Source organism: Polistes dominula, unplaced genomic scaffold (genome assembly GCF_049000335.1).
Source record: "Polistes dominula isolate Pdom_NZ unplaced genomic scaffold, Pdom_raw_medaka contig_373, whole genome shotgun sequence".
In the NCBI taxonomy this organism is placed as follows: domain Eukaryota; kingdom Metazoa; phylum Arthropoda; class Insecta; order Hymenoptera; family Vespidae; genus Polistes; species Polistes dominula.
The window spans coordinates 2,839,708-2,856,799 of record NW_028300899.1 but is presented as its reverse complement, the minus strand read 5'-3'; the positions used below and the strand labels follow the sequence as shown (position 1 = coordinate 2,856,799).

Here is a 17,092-nt window from a genome sequence, read left to right as displayed (position 1 = left end):
TAAAATATTTTTAATATTTAATGTTATAAGACAAATCTTTAGCATTAAGAAACTGTATGCTGTTTCGAGTAAATCAACCTAAAAATCTTAAAGAAATGGATATGAGTATAATATTTGTCTTAATTGTTTGCGCATAGTACAGGAAAGACCATTAATCCTTTAATCATCTAGCAATAAATAAATTTCATTTATTAACAATATTTATCTAAAATTTACAATGTTCAAAAATACAATGAAAGATAGGACGGAATTTGAAACAGATTCAACATGTACAAATCATAATTTTTTGAGAGAAATGGCATAAAATCTTTACAAACTATTAGAAAAATTTTATTGCTTTGAAGTAGTATTTGACGAATGAATTGTATCCTTTGAAGTAGTGCTTGACGAATGGATTGTATCCTTTGGAGTAGTGCCTAACGCATGGGTTGTACTCTTTGGAGTGGTGCTTGACACATGGATTGTACTCTTTGCAGCAGTATTAGATACATGGATTGTATCCTTTGGAGTCGTACCTTCTTCATGATTACTATTCACCGTTACTTTCTTATCGTTATCTTTCTGTGTAACAGCTGGTTTGTCACTAAGTTCAATTTTAATTGTTTTTTCAGTTGGTTTTTCCAGATTCTTATTTAAAGGTGCTATAATGGTTAATATTCTATCAGTTGATATCTTGGAAGTAATTTTATCGGTCTCTGCTTGATATGGTAACAAATATCTACGGACGAATTGTCTAGAGACGAAACCATCTTTGTCCTTCTTTTCTTCATGCTGACCCTCAACGATGATGTATCCATCAGCGACTTTGACTTTGATTTCATTAGGTTTGAATTCTTTTACATCCAGGACGATCTTGAAGTTATGTTCATCAGTGGTTACGCTGGAGGTATGTTTATCTTGATTCAAAAATTCAAACCATGGTCCGTTAAGAAGAGCATTGGCAAAAGGTGAAAACGGATATAAGCTGTTTATTTCAGGAAACAAGTCATTCTCTAAATTATTATCTATCAGCCTTTGAGACTGATCTATGTCCGTCAACAAAGAAGAGAATAAAAGTGGTAGCAATATCATAATTATTGTTTTTCTTCTTTCTTTCTTTCTTCTTCTTAAATGTATATAATTTTTCTCTTTCTTGTGCTCTTTCTTCTCGTTTGTCTTGAAAACTTTCACACGCTCTTGATATTTAAACCACGTAAATAGCAGCAGTGAATTTTCTTGCTTTTCTTTATTCTTATCTCGTATATATTTTACAACTGAAGGATTGTCCTCATGCACGGCGGTATTTATCGACAACGGTTCTTATCAGTAGTGGGGATAAGAACTTATGGAAATTTCAAGAAACGTCAAAATGCCACGTAAGGAATTAGGAAATTCGACGTTTTTTTTTGTATTATACATAAGGACGTGCGTACCTCTTTTTTTCTGAAACCAACATAAAATTGGATTATTAATTGATGTTGCCTTGGTGCATGTGTGTTTTTGTTTTTATTTATTATTTATTTTTTTATTTCAATTTGTAAATTTTCGATCATTTTCTTTGTTTTATTGTTTATGCATCGTTAACTTCGTAATCGCTCGCGTTAGTTGTGTCAAGGAGACAAAATTTAAATGTTTTATATTTCTAACAAAAATGACTAATCATTTGTTATTGTAAATTCTAATTTTAAAAATGAATTTTAATTTTGCTTCGTTTCCTCAAATTTTGTTAAATTTTCTTGCAAGGTAAAATTTAAAGTTTCTAGGATTGTTGTATGAAACACGTACACATTTAATTATTTATATTATTTGTTCTACTTTTTATTATTAAAATTAATTTATAATATATATATATATGTATGTGTATATGTAAAGGAAAATTTTTGTAATTTAACTGAAAAATAAAGTAAGAAATAAGTCATATTTTTCATATACACGTATTTTCATGCATCTGTTTAAACTTATTTTGTGTAACAATGCTGTTGACTCACTCATAGTGTGATGAAATTTTTCCCTCTATTTTTAAAAAGAGGAGTCATATATTTACAACATTATGCGTAATTTTTAATAAATGTTCTTCAGATTTTTTTATATGTTTTTTAAAAAACAAAGCTATATTACTGATTAAAGATTTCATTTATGTTTTAAAAATATTCCATATAAGTAGATGTCTCAATTATTATTCTGAAGGGTCTAATTAAAAGGTCTAATTTAAACGTAAAATGTGTTCATGAGCGAATCAAAAGTTGTTTTATGTTTCAACATTTTGTAAAAATTTTGTTAATTAAGAAAAGGAAAGAATTTAAAATTATACTACGCTAGAAATATGTGTTTAATCGATTGATCATCTACTGTCAATAGAAAAAAAAAAAATAAGTGTTTACATAAAAAATAATCCAATAGAAATTTCTTTACGTGGCCAAAATCATTTAGATGTTATCGATTCGAAAGGTTATTACGTGGCTTTCGTTTTGATATATACATATATATATATAACACGTAATTTCAAACAAGCACTGACGTGTCTTATTATTAGTATGTCTAATAATATATTAATGATAATATAATCTAATAAATCATTACGAGGAAAAGGCTTTCTTCGTGATTTGCAGAAAAAGAAAATATATATAAACATATGTATAAACAAATCAAAGGACTTTTTGTTTTTAGAAAAATTGCATTTAAATACAAGAAAAAAAAAACAAGTTCTATTTTATAAATTATAAAAATAAATTATTAAAATATTTGTGATAATTATAACTACAAAAAAGAATCAATGATAATTTTTATAAAATATAATCACAAGTTTCATTATTTTGAATGAACAAACTTCGAAATTCGCTAAAACAATAAAATTATTTATACATTCTGTAAAGACCGCCTTTGAAATTGTTCGAAGTAAACATTCTAATCTTCTAATCGTCTGAACCCATTCTTTGAATTATTCCAAATTCATAAATAACGCATATATAAATACTTAACATGTGTATTGTCTCGAGAACGTTCTCTTTCGTTTACATATCAAATATTCGAGAAATCTCGACAATTCGAGACTTCACATATGTATATAAAAACTTATTTTATTTCTTTTTCTTCTTCCATTTACAATGTTAAATTATCTTTTTCTTGCACTTTACTGTTGTAAATAACATTAATATTAATTCAACCTATTTAACATCGAGTTCATTTAATTTACATATTCTATATAAACAAAATTGACATAATAATAATTAACATATAAAATTATCTTAAAAAGAAAAAAAAAGAATTTTTAATTATATCAATTATTAAAGTAGACAAACAAAAACAAACGTTACGTATTAAATTTCAATAAAAAATTTAACAAATTCTTATTTATTTGAACAAAATTATATAGAAGTAAGTTTTTAAAGGTCAAGGGCATGCGTGCAGTAACGTCAATCGTGAGAAATCATTGGTACGTTTCGTTGAAGAGACGAGTCTCGTTTTATAAAATGATCGGTTGAGAAAGAAGAGAGGGAGAAAAGAAGAAGAAGAAGAAGAAGTCGAGAATGATCGAGAGTAAGAAAGAATAAAGATGCAACAACGGTCAACGTACTCTTTGAAGCTTCGAGACATAACACATGGACGAATGCGTCGATGCAATGCAAACTTTCCGTCTGGCCACCGCCTACTATCAATTTTCAAATTGCGATTTCAATACGTTTGCTTATATAAATAATATGAAAGTTTATTAAAAAAAAAAAAAAAAAAAAAAGAATACGTGTGAATTTGTAGAAAAGAAATTGCATCATGCTTTATTTATTTATTTTTTTTTCAATCTTTCTTATTCTAAAAATAAATTGTATTTGTTTGTATAAACAATAAGAACAATTTATTCGAAGCTATTCCTATACGTGAGAAAATTTTTGAAATTAATTATATCTTTTTTTTTATTTTTTTAAATATATTTTTATCATAAAAATAAATAAAAATCAAGATAGCAATATCTGTAAGAAAATTTAAATAAAAAATATGATTTGTTAATGGAAATTAATATTAAATAATTACAGAAATATGTTGCAACTTTTTATTATTTATTTTTAATACGTCAAATATGAATTGATAACAAACGTTGTTTATACCGTACGTTTATCTAATCAGAAACGAGAATGTTGGAAGAACTTTCATGAAAATTATTGTTTCTCTGTTAAATTGTGTTTATTTTTTTTTTGCTAAAAATTTACATTACACTTTCCGATGTTGTATTAATGAATCTAATTAATTATTAATTTTGATATCGTATGTATTTATGCATATCCATTGCTTATGTATTGTCGTGTATTTGAAAATGATACGTGCACGGCCGATGCACTTCAACATTTTCTCTTACGTTGGCATTCTATTTTAAAAACTTGAAACACGTTTTATTAATGTAACGACACGTAAGAAGATATGATTACGTTCATTTTCTAATTATTTATATTTACAATACAAAATTTTAAATATTCGTTAAAAAAAAAAAAATCTACAGAATCTAATATCATGTTAAACAAAAATTACAAAATTTCATTTAAAAAACGTATAATAATGTTTCTAAGCAATCAAATGTAGAAAAATAATGAAGCAAACGAATTCTGTATTGACATTAATTTAAAAAAAAAAAAAAAAATGAGAAAAGAATATTTTTTTATATATCAAGCAAATATTCTGAACAATTATGAAACCTTGAAACATTTTTATTAATGAACATACCTTGAAAATCATTAAACAAACAAGCCTCGTCAATGATGTACATCAAAAATACAAAAAAAAAAAGAAAAAAATTGTTTCGATACGTTCTAGAAATTCCGATCGAAAAAGACATACGAGTATGTTGTCTCGAAATTTCGATAGAAGACTCGAATACTCTTTCTGTGCGTCACCTCATTTCGAGCGGATATAAAAGCGCGCCACCAAGACGCCTAGACTCAGTAAACGTGCAACTGACAACGAATAAACTTTATAAGCAAAAATCGAAGTATCGAAGCAGTGTTGAAAGATTTTAAAATTCGAAAAAAAAAAAAAAAAGGAAACATTTTGAATAAAAACATAGATGAGAATAAGAATGTCTCTAATACCAAGATTATTTTCACATTGGTGGGAAACGTTGGAACAACCACATAGATTGAGGGGTCAACGTTTTGGTATGGGAATCAATCCAGAAGAATTTTTGCAACCATCCGTGTTAGAAAGATTGGAGGATAGAAGATGGTCACCGCTATTAGCATCACCATCATCATTTTACAACTATTATCGACCATGGGCTGATCTCTTACGTGACGAAGATACCGGTGGTTGGTCTGTCGTTAAAAATGACAAGGATAAATTTCACGTGACTTTGGATGTTCAACATTTTAAGCCTGATGAAATTAACGTCAAAATTGTCGATAATTACATCATCGTTGAAGGTAAGAATCACGGTGTCATTCATTTTAATTCAAATGCTAATATATCAATGTTTTCAAAAATTAAATTTAATTACATGATTAAATGTATCTTTATTTTTAATTTGATTCATTTTACGATTATTTTTGATATTATTAAACAGGCAAACATGAAGAAAAAGAAGATGAACACGGTATCATTTCGAGACAGTTCGTTCGAAAATATTTAATACCCGACCAATGTGATCCTGAAAAAGCAACAAGTTCCTTATCATCCGATGGTGTCCTCACGATAACAGCACCTAGGAAACCAGAGGCTATTGAAGAAAAGAAGGAACGAGTTATTAAAATCGAACATACTGGAAAACCAGCTTTGGAAAATGAAGAGAAGAAGAAGTCTGCTATTAAACAATGAACAAAAAAATATTAATTAATTAGTGTTGTATCCTACAATCACTATCATTCGTTCCTTTTTGTATTATATTTGTACATTATTTTTTTTTTATTAATGATTTATATATTAGTTATAATACTTTTTAGTACCTGTATTTTAAATAAATATTTTTAATAATACATACAAATTTGTTATCAATTTGAAATCGACTTATTGCATAAAACAAATCCTTCTCGTATCTACCAATTATGCAGATAATTGATACAATCGATTAAATAGTAAGATGATCGTGCTATAATTGCTTTAAAATTACTTCAAACCTACGTAAACATCTAATTATGAAATTTTATGACTTATGAAATAAGATTACGTTGCAAGAATGATAGAAATTGCTGATGATTGCAACTGATATTCGAATTCAATTGTAATAGAAAAAAAAAAAGAAATAATTGGTTTTGTTATTCGAAAATAATTTTTTATTTCGAACAGTAATTCGACTTTGAAATTGTTGATTATGTAATCAGATACTTTTTATGTAACTTCTCTGTAAAACAAAAAAAGAAGACGTACAAATTATACTCTTATGCAATTAAAAAATATTATAAACAAAATTGCAAAAGTTTGCTTTCATACGATCAAAGATTTTACTTTGTATTGTAATATTTTATTAAAAATTGAATTTTACTTTATTTTTATTTTTATTCGTATTATTAAGTTATGAGTTAAATTATTTCAAGCTATGTTTAGATGCTGGCAAAACTAAAAATACCAAAAGACTGTGTACAAATGAAGGTGTTATTTTGATCTGCTACCGTCACTGTTTACGCCGTATCGTTTGTTACCAACGGCAACGCAAACACACTCATTTATATTCTCTATACTAAATTTTGTTTTGATGTTAAATATATATTTGAAAGGCAAATAATTTTGAATTTTCTAAATCTTTTTTAAGCCTTTTAGCTAAATATTTTTTCATGCACAATATATTTTTATTAAAGAATCAATGTGTGTGAAAATGAACAAATTCAAATAATTACAAATAATTAAATAGATTTAATTAAACATAGAAAAATAGAAAATAAGAAAAATACAAATTGAAAAATAAAATTAATTATAAAATTAATGAATTGTATCTTTGAAATTTTATTTCGAGGGAAAGGGTAACGAAAATTGACAAAACTTGAATTAAGGCAATAAAAGACGTGTATTTATTAAATTATAAAAAGAAATAATATTTTAAATATGTTTACAATATTCTTTGTTATAAAGAACATTACGAAGAAAAAAAGAATATCCATACACACTTATAGTCGTAGGCTCTTAAATATCAATATTAAGAGATGAAATATTTGGTTTATTTAACTGCTGACATTGTCCTAATATAAGTGAGCGAATTACATTGTATTGGATAGATATTGTGTATACAATAATTTGTCCTACAATACTACATATACCAGTATTTCAAATGTAGCAGTTATAATAAAGTGTATTTATCGTGTGTATAATATTATCTTAACTCTAATGAGATATATAATATATGAGGAACTATCATTAATTATGAAATGTTAAAGCAAAAATTATTAAGAGAAGAACGATCAAGGAAAAGTACATAAAAAAATGTTAATATTAGTCCAATATTCTCTCTCTGATTTTACTTCTTTAAGAGAAGAAAGTACGTTTACTTCTTTTCGTCCTCTTTGTCCTCTACCTCATCCTGTTTCTTCTGAGCCTTCTGGGACTGGACTGCAGGTCTTCCAGTATGTTCGATCTTGATGGTTCTTTCATTCTCCACCTTGGGTTGTTCCTTTCTTGGTGCAGTAATAGTCAGAACACCATCAGAAGATAACTTCGATGTAACTTCATCGATCTCGCATTGTTCTGGAATCATATACTTCCGAACAAATTGTCTCGAGATCCATCCGTGCTCGTCACGTTTCTCTTCGTGTTTAGCCGTGACTACGACAAATCTGTCAACAACTTTAACGTCAATCTCGTTCGGTTGGAATTGTTGAACGTCCAAGACAACTTGAAATTTGTCTTTATCAGCCTTAACAACCGACGATCCGTTATCTTTCTGACGAATCATTTCAGCCCATGGACGATAATAACCCATCGGGCATCTTTCTCTCGGTCTGAGCAATTCCATTCTGCTTGGAATAGCAACCAGTTGATCGGGTGTCAATGCCAGGCCAAAATTTTGATCCAAAAGACGATGTGGTCTTTCCAAATCCTCCCACCAGTCGGAGAAAAGAAGTGGTAAAAGCGACATGTTTACAAAATTTACTTTTGTAATATTCTTTCAATCAAGAAAATTGTTATATTTCTTCTCCTTCTTGTATCTTCTTCTTCTTTTATTTCGTTGTTCTTAGATGACTTTGTTATACTCGCTTTATGAATTCGCTTGGTAAGTTCGCTTTAGTACGTATTCACTCGAAGCTTGTTCGGCTTAAACTGACATCTGCCTGCACGCTGCCGGCTTTATATTGATCGTCGTTCTCCCAACGAACATTCACGAAGCTTCGGGAAAGGAGATAGCGCCGACGCGTTTTCATTGATGTGTTTCTCTCTTTCTCTGTGTGTATTTCTCTGGACCTTCTATGTTTTTCTAAACCCTATAGATTTTATTTATTGTATTATTTTATCGATCCTTTTCGATTATTTTCTTTAATTATTTCAAATTATATTTCTGTATATAATCTTGTTTTCGTTTATTTTCTGACAATGAGAAAGAAACTAGAACTTTCGATCTCTTCTAAACGCAAACGTACGTTCATTCTCAACCGTTCCTTCACTAAAAGGTCGAATTGAATTCACAAATTGTCTTTTCTCTTTTCTTTTCTTTTCGAATTTTGATATTGTACATATATTTGTTTTCTTTTTTTTTTTTTTTTGAATTTTGAAGACGAAAATTATTGAGGTTATTTAATATGTCAGAAAGTTCTCGATATTGAATTTACCAGATACTACGATTATTTTTATCCAAATGTCTCATATTACCTTATCGTTTTTTCTCACGGATTTTTTTTTTTATACAAAACATTTTTAAAGACACATGAAAGGGAGAATTATTATTAATTTCAATTATGTTTTCATATTGTAGGCCTGAAATGACAAGCAAAAAATTAAAACTTTAATTTTAATCGATGACATTGCAATTATGATTTAAATATCAACAATACAATTTGACGTAAAAAGAAAATTTACTTTTTTTTTTATATTTAAAATGGCTTGAAATAAAAAATGAAATCTTTTTATGTATACGTCGATACTACAAATTTAGAATCTTATTTGTTTTCATATTTATAAAGAATTAAACAATTACATAATTATCAAATAATTTTATTGAAACTTTGAAAAATGATGTTGAAAATACGTTCAAGATTTATAATTTATAATTTAATGTGCTATTTTTTACAATTTCATGATTCATTTAATTATTATAAATAATAAAATAATGTTTAAATGATTTTCAAACGAAACCTTTGAAAATAAACGTCGAGAATTCGTGATCTTTTTATAAAATTACGCTCGAGGTCTTTAACCTTTAATTCAATGTGTACTACAGTGTCTATTGATTTTCTATTAAAAACCTTTTGGGATTTCCACAATTTGCAAAGAATGTCTCTACATTTTGCAAATCGATCTAATATCTAATAAATTCTATTTTATTTTCATTGATAATCGTCGAAAGAAATAAAAAGGGAATAGCTTTCGCATGTTTACTTTTTGATTAAAGGCATCGGTTTTCGCATAATAACCGTCATAATATTTTTATTTCGTTCTTGAACTAGTTCTCTCGAAGTTATTCTACACATTTAATAAAAAAGATTCCTTTCGATCGATTTCATCTCAAAATGAAACCGGTTTTACACACATCAGGTAGTGTCCTTTTTGTGTGTTTGTATTTTCCTTCTATACATTTAACAAAAAAAAAAAAACAAAAAGTAAATTTCGTCGTAATAATAATTTATTTTATTACATCGTTGTAAGAAGTACAAATGTTCTTCTGCAAGTGCATTAGAATTTTTCTTGATTATGTAACAAATAAATTCTGGCACAAAATCAAACGTTCTCACGCAATTCTTCGTGACTTTTAATTTCATTTTTAGAAACGTTTATTAATACTGCATGAATGATTTATTAATATCAAAGAACATAATTCTAAGTATTTGATGAATCATAAGATGAGATAAATCAAAAAATACGATATATCGAATATTCTAGATTAAAATGATATTTTATTTCAAATGAACAAGCTAACGATCGATACGAAATTTCCCGCCATTTCTAGCAAATTCAAGAAGGTTCGGCGTGTTTCTAGAAGGCGTATACTAACTCACGTCTTATTAGTCAAATTATTAATTCCACTTTCAAGCCGGCATTTCTATATTCCAAAAAACATAATTCTAAGTATTTGATGAATCATAAGATGAGATAAATCAAAAAATACGATATATCGAATATTCTAGATTAAGATGATATTTTATTTCAAATGAACACGCTAACGATCGATACGAAATTTCCCGCCATTTCTAGCAAATTCAAGAAGGTTCGGCGTGTTTCTTGAAGGCGTCTACTAACTCACATTCTATTGGTCAAACTATTAACCCCACTCTCAAATCGGCATTCCAATAATAAATCTTCGTATACACGTGTTAATATGTAAATAGTAAACAAAATTTTGAAAGATATTACGTCTGGAATATTTTAAACGAGAATCTTCTACAAGTTTAATAAAAAAGAATAATTAGGTTAGAAATTAATAAGAAATAGAATTGATTATTGATTTCAAATTCATTCAAAACAATTAATTATTATATGTTAAAAATGAAAACAAACAAAGAAGACAGGATAAAAATACGTTATTCGATAATCGTTGAATAACAATTAATAACAAGTCAATAAGTAGCTTATTTTTTTTATTACCAATACTATTTTTAAATTGATTTGAGAGTTTGGATTATTTTTAATGTTTATTTAAAATCAACATCAATCATTATCATTCATTAGTTAGAATTATGTATCATAAATCAACGTTATATTCACCAATGATGAGAAAGTTTAAAAATAAGTACAAAATAAATTTAAATGCTCAAAAATTTAAGCCAGAGAACCTACATATAATAGTAACTGTGAGGAAAGTTACCATCATAGGTAAACACAAAGATGGTTGCAAAGTTAAATGATTTGAAAAGAGGTACATGTTTCCTGAGACATGCAATATGGATTGAGTAAACTCTACTTTCTCAACTAATGGAGTTCTTACTATCACTGTACCTGAAATGGTATATAAAAGAATTGTTAACATTGAAATTATAAAAAAACTTAAGTCGCGATGGAAGATGATGAAACTGATGAAAATTAAATAGACTTCAGGTCCTGAATTTAATGCAATAGACAAAACAAAATAAGATTGTTGAAGAATATTCAAAACTAGTCTCTATATAAATTTGCAATTAAATATTATTATATATTATTACTATGCCGTCCATTGACACTATGTTGGTGTCACATGAAAACTATTGGACAAATGTCACAGTTAAAAGATAGAATCTTGAACATATGTGCAGATGTTAAAATGTTAAGTCTACATAATTAATTATTGTTCTATTTTCTCTATAAGATAGAATTCTATAATTTAAGAAATGTTTAGATATTTTATATAATAAAAGTTATATTTTTTTTGGTCTATAAATTTGTTTTCATTCTTATTTATAAATTAAATGTCTCTTTTGAACTGTAGAAAAAATAAAAATTTTGGCCATTGATGACTGATCTAAGGTTTGTCCATAGGACGCGGTGATTCTCTTTTATCAATTAAATAGAAGATTTTCTTCTTATAATTAAATTGTTTTTACTATTTGTATAAAGTTGAAAGTCTGTGGATCTTTAACTAACTATGGTAGGAATATTGAAAAATTATTTCATATAAATTACAACCATGGTAATTTGTTATAAATATAAAGTATAAATATATTTTCTTTATGGACGGATAATTGTACATCGAATATACAAAGTATATTAAATATACAAATATATATATATATATATATATATATATATATATATATATATATATATATATATATATATATATATATATATAAGTTTAAAGAAAAGTCACTAACATTATATAAAAGTAATACTAATTTTTTTGATCAATTCATGCGATATTAAAACATTTTCTTTTTTCTTTTAAAAATTAACTTGGTAACATTACCGCTCTATATAATTGTTATTAACAATATCAAACTTTATCTTACTCTCATAGTAAATATAACCCCTTGCATTACAATTTAACAAGTTGAGTTGCATGCTAAAGTTATTGCTACATTTTATGCTTCTTATGTTTGTCATGTGTAGGATTCGTGTTTTTTATACTTAGGCTTCAAAACGTATCATGAATCTTATACGTTATTATAATGCAAGGGGTTATTAACATAACATTCTAACCAAAATAATAAAAAACATCTTTTTAAATATAAAAGTATTAATACATTGTAACTATTAATTGCTTATTTATGGACGGATTAATCGAGTTAAACATTTCTGTGCAATTATTAGATTTAAAATCTTTCTCTAAAGACGTATGTATATGACTTTAACTAAATATTTAATGATTACTTTGTTGTACTCTTAAATTGGTATTTTAGCGTGATAACGCTTGGCAATAAAAATCTATAAAATATTTTTTGCACGGCACACATAAGAACACTTCAGTTGCATTGTTTTATAAAACTAATCATTTTAAAAGCATGAACAAATAATTTTATATTCGTCAAAATAAATGCGTTCAGATCTGAATATTTGAAAATTAATAGAAAAAGAATTTTGTATAACTTGAACAATCTATGATGATTGATTCCTAACATTATGTTGCAAAATATCCTATAATACTAGAAACAACTAACAAAATGATAGAAATATTAAAATTAGTTGCACTGTTGCATCTGTTATCAAAATAACAGAAACACCATGTTACTTCATCGTAATAATCTCTATGGATATCTAGCTGATGAATACTATTATTAACGTAATGTCCTAGACGAACATCTTTTGCAGCAGGACGACATCCTTCATAACGATCAGCTGGTATATCTGTTCTGAAGCTGCGTACTGAACTCAAGCATTCTCTTGTAATGATGGTCTGAGCTACACAATTTTATAAATTTACAATATTAAATTTTATATTTAACAATAAAAAGAACATATTTTTAAATGATTGATTTATTATAGGAATTAGTAGTATTACCCCCTTTTCTTTCAATTATTTTAACGCATTTGTCATCGTACTCTGGACAAGATTCTCCCCAGTACCACAACCAATTTAATGGAGTGCCACACCCTGGATGATTACTGTTGCATCTATAACAAAGAAGACTTTCCCCTAAAATAATAATATTATTTATTAAATAATGTTTAATAAATATAGAATTGTCAATTAGAACTAATCCATAAGACCACACCTTACCTTTACTGATTAGTATACTTAGTAGAAAAATAGATAATACAATTTTCTTTTCCATGTTAACGAGTTCATACACTTGTTGTCACTAATTGCAAATATTAACAATATTGTTTAAAATATTGTTATTATTATTATTATTTGTTCTTTTAAATTTAATAAAATATATATATATATATAAACACAATAAAATTCTCTTCTGTTATTCAACACACGCGTAGTTTTAATGAAACATGAGTTTGGTAATTAGTTTTTCATATGAAGAACAGGTGGCATAAGTATTTGAGCCAATCACAATGCTTCATTTAGAAATATTTCTTAACTAGATGAGTCATAATTTATTATTATAGGATAATTTATATTATTGATAATGATTAATCAAAGTAAATTTGTGATATGAAAATTTATTGAGCATAGAAGTAAGCAGGAAATCATAACATTTAAATGTAACTTGGTGTTTTATCAAAGAATATACAATTATATAGAACATCGCAAGACCATTTTTCGTGTAAAAAGATCATCTTAGTTAGCATCGGGACCACCAGTGGGCGATAGTAGGTACTTAACGCAACGCGATGACAGTACAAACCACGGAGGTACAAACTATCAAAAAATATACTACTGCAGCGATACATGCGACGTGATACACTAGCGCCTTTTCTCCCTATACGGGAACCACACCAACTAAGTTCGAGGTTGAATGTAACGGTTGAGAGTATAATGTTCTAGTGACATTTATCCATAAATTCCTAATACGTGAACATATAATAATTTATTATCGACGATTACAAAAACAGGGATCTGTAATTATTAATAACCTAAAAAAATTCTATCTCTATAGAAGTATTCTGTATTCTTTGCTACTAGAACTTTATTTATTATATCAACAACTATCGATAATAGTAGATTTCTACCTTAGCTACTAAAAACATAGTATTTAAATTCAAAACAATTCGATTTAAACAGAAAGGCTATTTAATTTTTAAAGAGCCGCTTTTTAAAAGGATAATTTCTTACAAAGTACAAAAAAAATTGTTGTTCACGATAATCTTTCGCTGTGTTAATTAAAAGGATAAATTAATTGATGACTCGCAAGAGAATTTGAAAAGAGAAAAAAAGAAAATTAGAAAAGAAAAATATTTAAGAAGATACTATAGATTTTTAATTTTGTCTTTTCCTTTCTTTCTTAAGTTAGATAACTCTAGATAAGTAGATGGATAAATAGGTGGAGACGAAAACTTTAGAGATATTCTCTTTTGAAACGGTTTCCCTCTTCTTTTTTTTCCTTTTTTTCTTTACTTTTTGTCTTACTCTTTCTACATTTTAGCTTCGATCACTGAAAACTCAATTTCGTTATCTTGGATAAAAGTAGTATCTATCTATCTATCTATCTATCTATATATATATATGTATGTATGTATATGTATTATACATACAGTTATGCCTGCTTCTTTAGTGTACCTATAACGTAGCTTGAAAAGCTTTTGAGATATTAGATATGAACTTAAAGCTTTTCTCTCTCTCTCTCTCTTTGAAAGAAGAAATGAAAGAATAAAAGGAAAGAGAAAGAAGAGAAATAAGAAGAAGACGAAGAAAAAGAAGAAGAAGAAGAAGAAGAAGAAGAAGAAGAGGATATCTTGTGGAGTCCCACGGTGGCAGCCCGAGGCGCTCAACCAATTAGCTAACTCCATGGCACTTTACCCTCAAAACCGCTAACGAAGGAGCCGAGCGAGCAAAGAAAATCGGACGAAGGAAGCGTAATCCAAGCTTTCTCTCTTTTTCTTGCATTAAGAATCATTCTTTCTTTCTTTCATACACCCTCGCTCGATTCGATTCACTCGAAGCTATTTTCGATCTTGAAAAACATGATAATCAGCGAATACAATCTCGTTTTTACGTCTCTTTTATCGATTGCATCTTTTTTATTACTATTATTAAAACAATACGTTTTTCACTTATCGACTTATGAATGAAAAATATTATTTATTAATTCATTATTTGTGTTGTATTTATCTTTGCATATATAGACCTGATCATTCATTCTTTACGATTGCATTGTTTTTATTTAAGAAAATTATCACAAAAGAAAGAAAGAAAGAAAGAAAGAGAAAAAGAGAGAGAGAGAGAGAGAGAGAGAGAATAAGCAAAGATATAAATATTAAGGAGAAGCTCGAGTTTTCTTTCCAAAGGGAAAAATTGACCGAGCCCCATGGGTTTTATTCTTTTCTTTTACGGTGAGAATAACAAGTTTTCAGATGCATAATAATTTGATGTAATGATTCGAGTGAACGAAGCGAGTGGAAAATTATGGAAAAGAAAAGCAAAAGAGGAACACAGAGAGAGAGAGAGAGAGAAAGAGAGAGAGGGAGAAAGACAGAGTGAGGGAGAGATAGAGATTAAGAGAGAAAGCAAAAGAAGGATGGAGACAGAATATATACACGTCAAAGGAAACCGAAAAAGGATTTTTCTCTTTTCTATCACGTTTACATATATATATATTTAATCATGTACGAAGTTCTCGTGATATTGCCTTTGGCTACAGAGAGAAACGAATTAATTCGAGATGTTAATTTACAGGGGTGATAACAATCGGTAAGTGTGCTTCTACCCACCTCTTCCCCCTTGTCATCTTCTTCTATTCCTCTAGCACCCCTTTTTCTTCTTTATCGTATTCATGACCTTTACCCTCGTGTCTCGTCGAAATATTTTCTATCTTTTTCTCGTTCTTTTTTCTTTTTTCTTTCTCTCTCTCTCTCTCTTTTTCTCTCTCTCCTTTTCTATTCATAGACCAAAGAGATCAGAGAAATTCAAAAGTAAACGCTATTCTCGCGGAAGTCAAACGTTTTCCTTGTTCTCACCCTGCGAAGAAACGCTTTTCAAACGGCGGCTACGACTCTTGGATTAGAATTTTCCCAACGAACAGACACAAAAAAAAAAAAGAGAAGGATACTTTAATTTCTCTCTCTCTCTCTTTTTCTTTTTCTTTTTCTTTTTTACATTTTTTTTTCCCTTCACTTTCTTTCCAACCTCCTCATGTTTTCAACCAAACTTCAAAGCAGGTATTTTTTTCTTTTTCTTTTTCTTTTTAATTCTCACAGTCGAATTCGTTCGTATTCGTTGGAGGAGAATTAAGATGACCCATCAATGGAACTAAAGGTGACCTTGATATACGAAAGATTTATCTGACTTTATGATTAAAAGGAAAATTGTAAAAAAAAGAGAAATAGTATATTACTCACCTAGGGAGAAAAGTATGGCATTCCGACCCGCGAAATATTGTCACCCGAGCCGAAGGGTGAAAAAATACATTACATTACGTATAAATACTATAACAAAATGACCGGTTCGTTTAATGTGACTCGTGAAAATGTAATTATCACAAAACAATTCATATTATTCTAAAATAAAAATAATTATTACATGAGAAAATAAACAAATTATTGTAAAATGAAATACTATCACATTATACGATCATGAACATATCAATAGCATTAAATAAAAATTCTATTATACACACACACACACACACACATATATTATAATATATGAGCATATAATAATAAATCTACACGTGTATATGTATCATGTATACATATATTTTTATTTTTATGGTCTCATAAACTATACATACATATCAAAGTATGAAGTTGGATTATATATAGATGTATCACGTCATTTGCATGTTCTTTTACATATCTATGTATAATATAATACAAACACAAGGAAACTCGAATCTTGAGATCTCGCGATAAGACTTTTGCGTTTTTTCGTTTTACACGGTGTACTAGGAGAATGGTAGAAGGGGGAGAAGGAGGAGGAGGAGGGGAAGGGGCTGCAGGCTCGTTGGCAGGCGCCTCTTCGTGCGATAAGCTA

At 28.0% G+C, this 17,092-nt stretch overlaps 3 protein-coding genes and 1 long non-coding RNA gene across 4 annotated transcripts in view; 2 read left to right on the top strand and 2 right to left on the bottom strand.

Annotated features, from left to right (window-relative positions):
* LOC107073851 (uncharacterized) overlaps positions 1 to 17,092 on the top strand; it is a 64,442-nt gene that overhangs the window by 28,459 nt on the left and 18,891 nt on the right. The window lies entirely within an intron of this gene.
* On the top strand, positions 4,652 to 5,933 carry LOC107064654 (protein lethal(2)essential for life). The gene is made up of 2 exons (XM_015317592.2): positions 4,652 to 5,384; positions 5,525 to 5,933. Exons 1-2 carry the CDS (start codon positions 5,030 to 5,032, stop codon positions 5,773 to 5,775), a joined length of 606 nt encoding a protein of 201 aa, XP_015173078.2. The 5' UTR covers positions 4,652 to 5,029; the 3' UTR covers positions 5,776 to 5,933.
* Positions 6,940 to 8,231, bottom strand: LOC107064659 (protein lethal(2)essential for life). Its single transcript, XM_015317606.2, has one exon. It carries the CDS (start codon positions 8,021 to 8,023, stop codon positions 7,433 to 7,435), a length of 591 nt encoding a protein of 196 aa, XP_015173092.1. The 5' UTR covers positions 8,024 to 8,231; the 3' UTR covers positions 6,940 to 7,432.
* On the bottom strand, positions 11,823 to 13,714 carry crim (QVR superfamily protein crim). Its single transcript, XM_015317621.2, has 3 exons — positions 13,226 to 13,714; positions 13,007 to 13,141; positions 11,823 to 12,906 (listed from the first exon to the last, which is right to left on the bottom strand). Exons 1-3 carry the CDS (start codon positions 13,278 to 13,280, stop codon positions 12,626 to 12,628), a joined length of 471 nt encoding a protein of 156 aa, XP_015173107.1. The 5' UTR covers positions 13,281 to 13,714; the 3' UTR covers positions 11,823 to 12,625.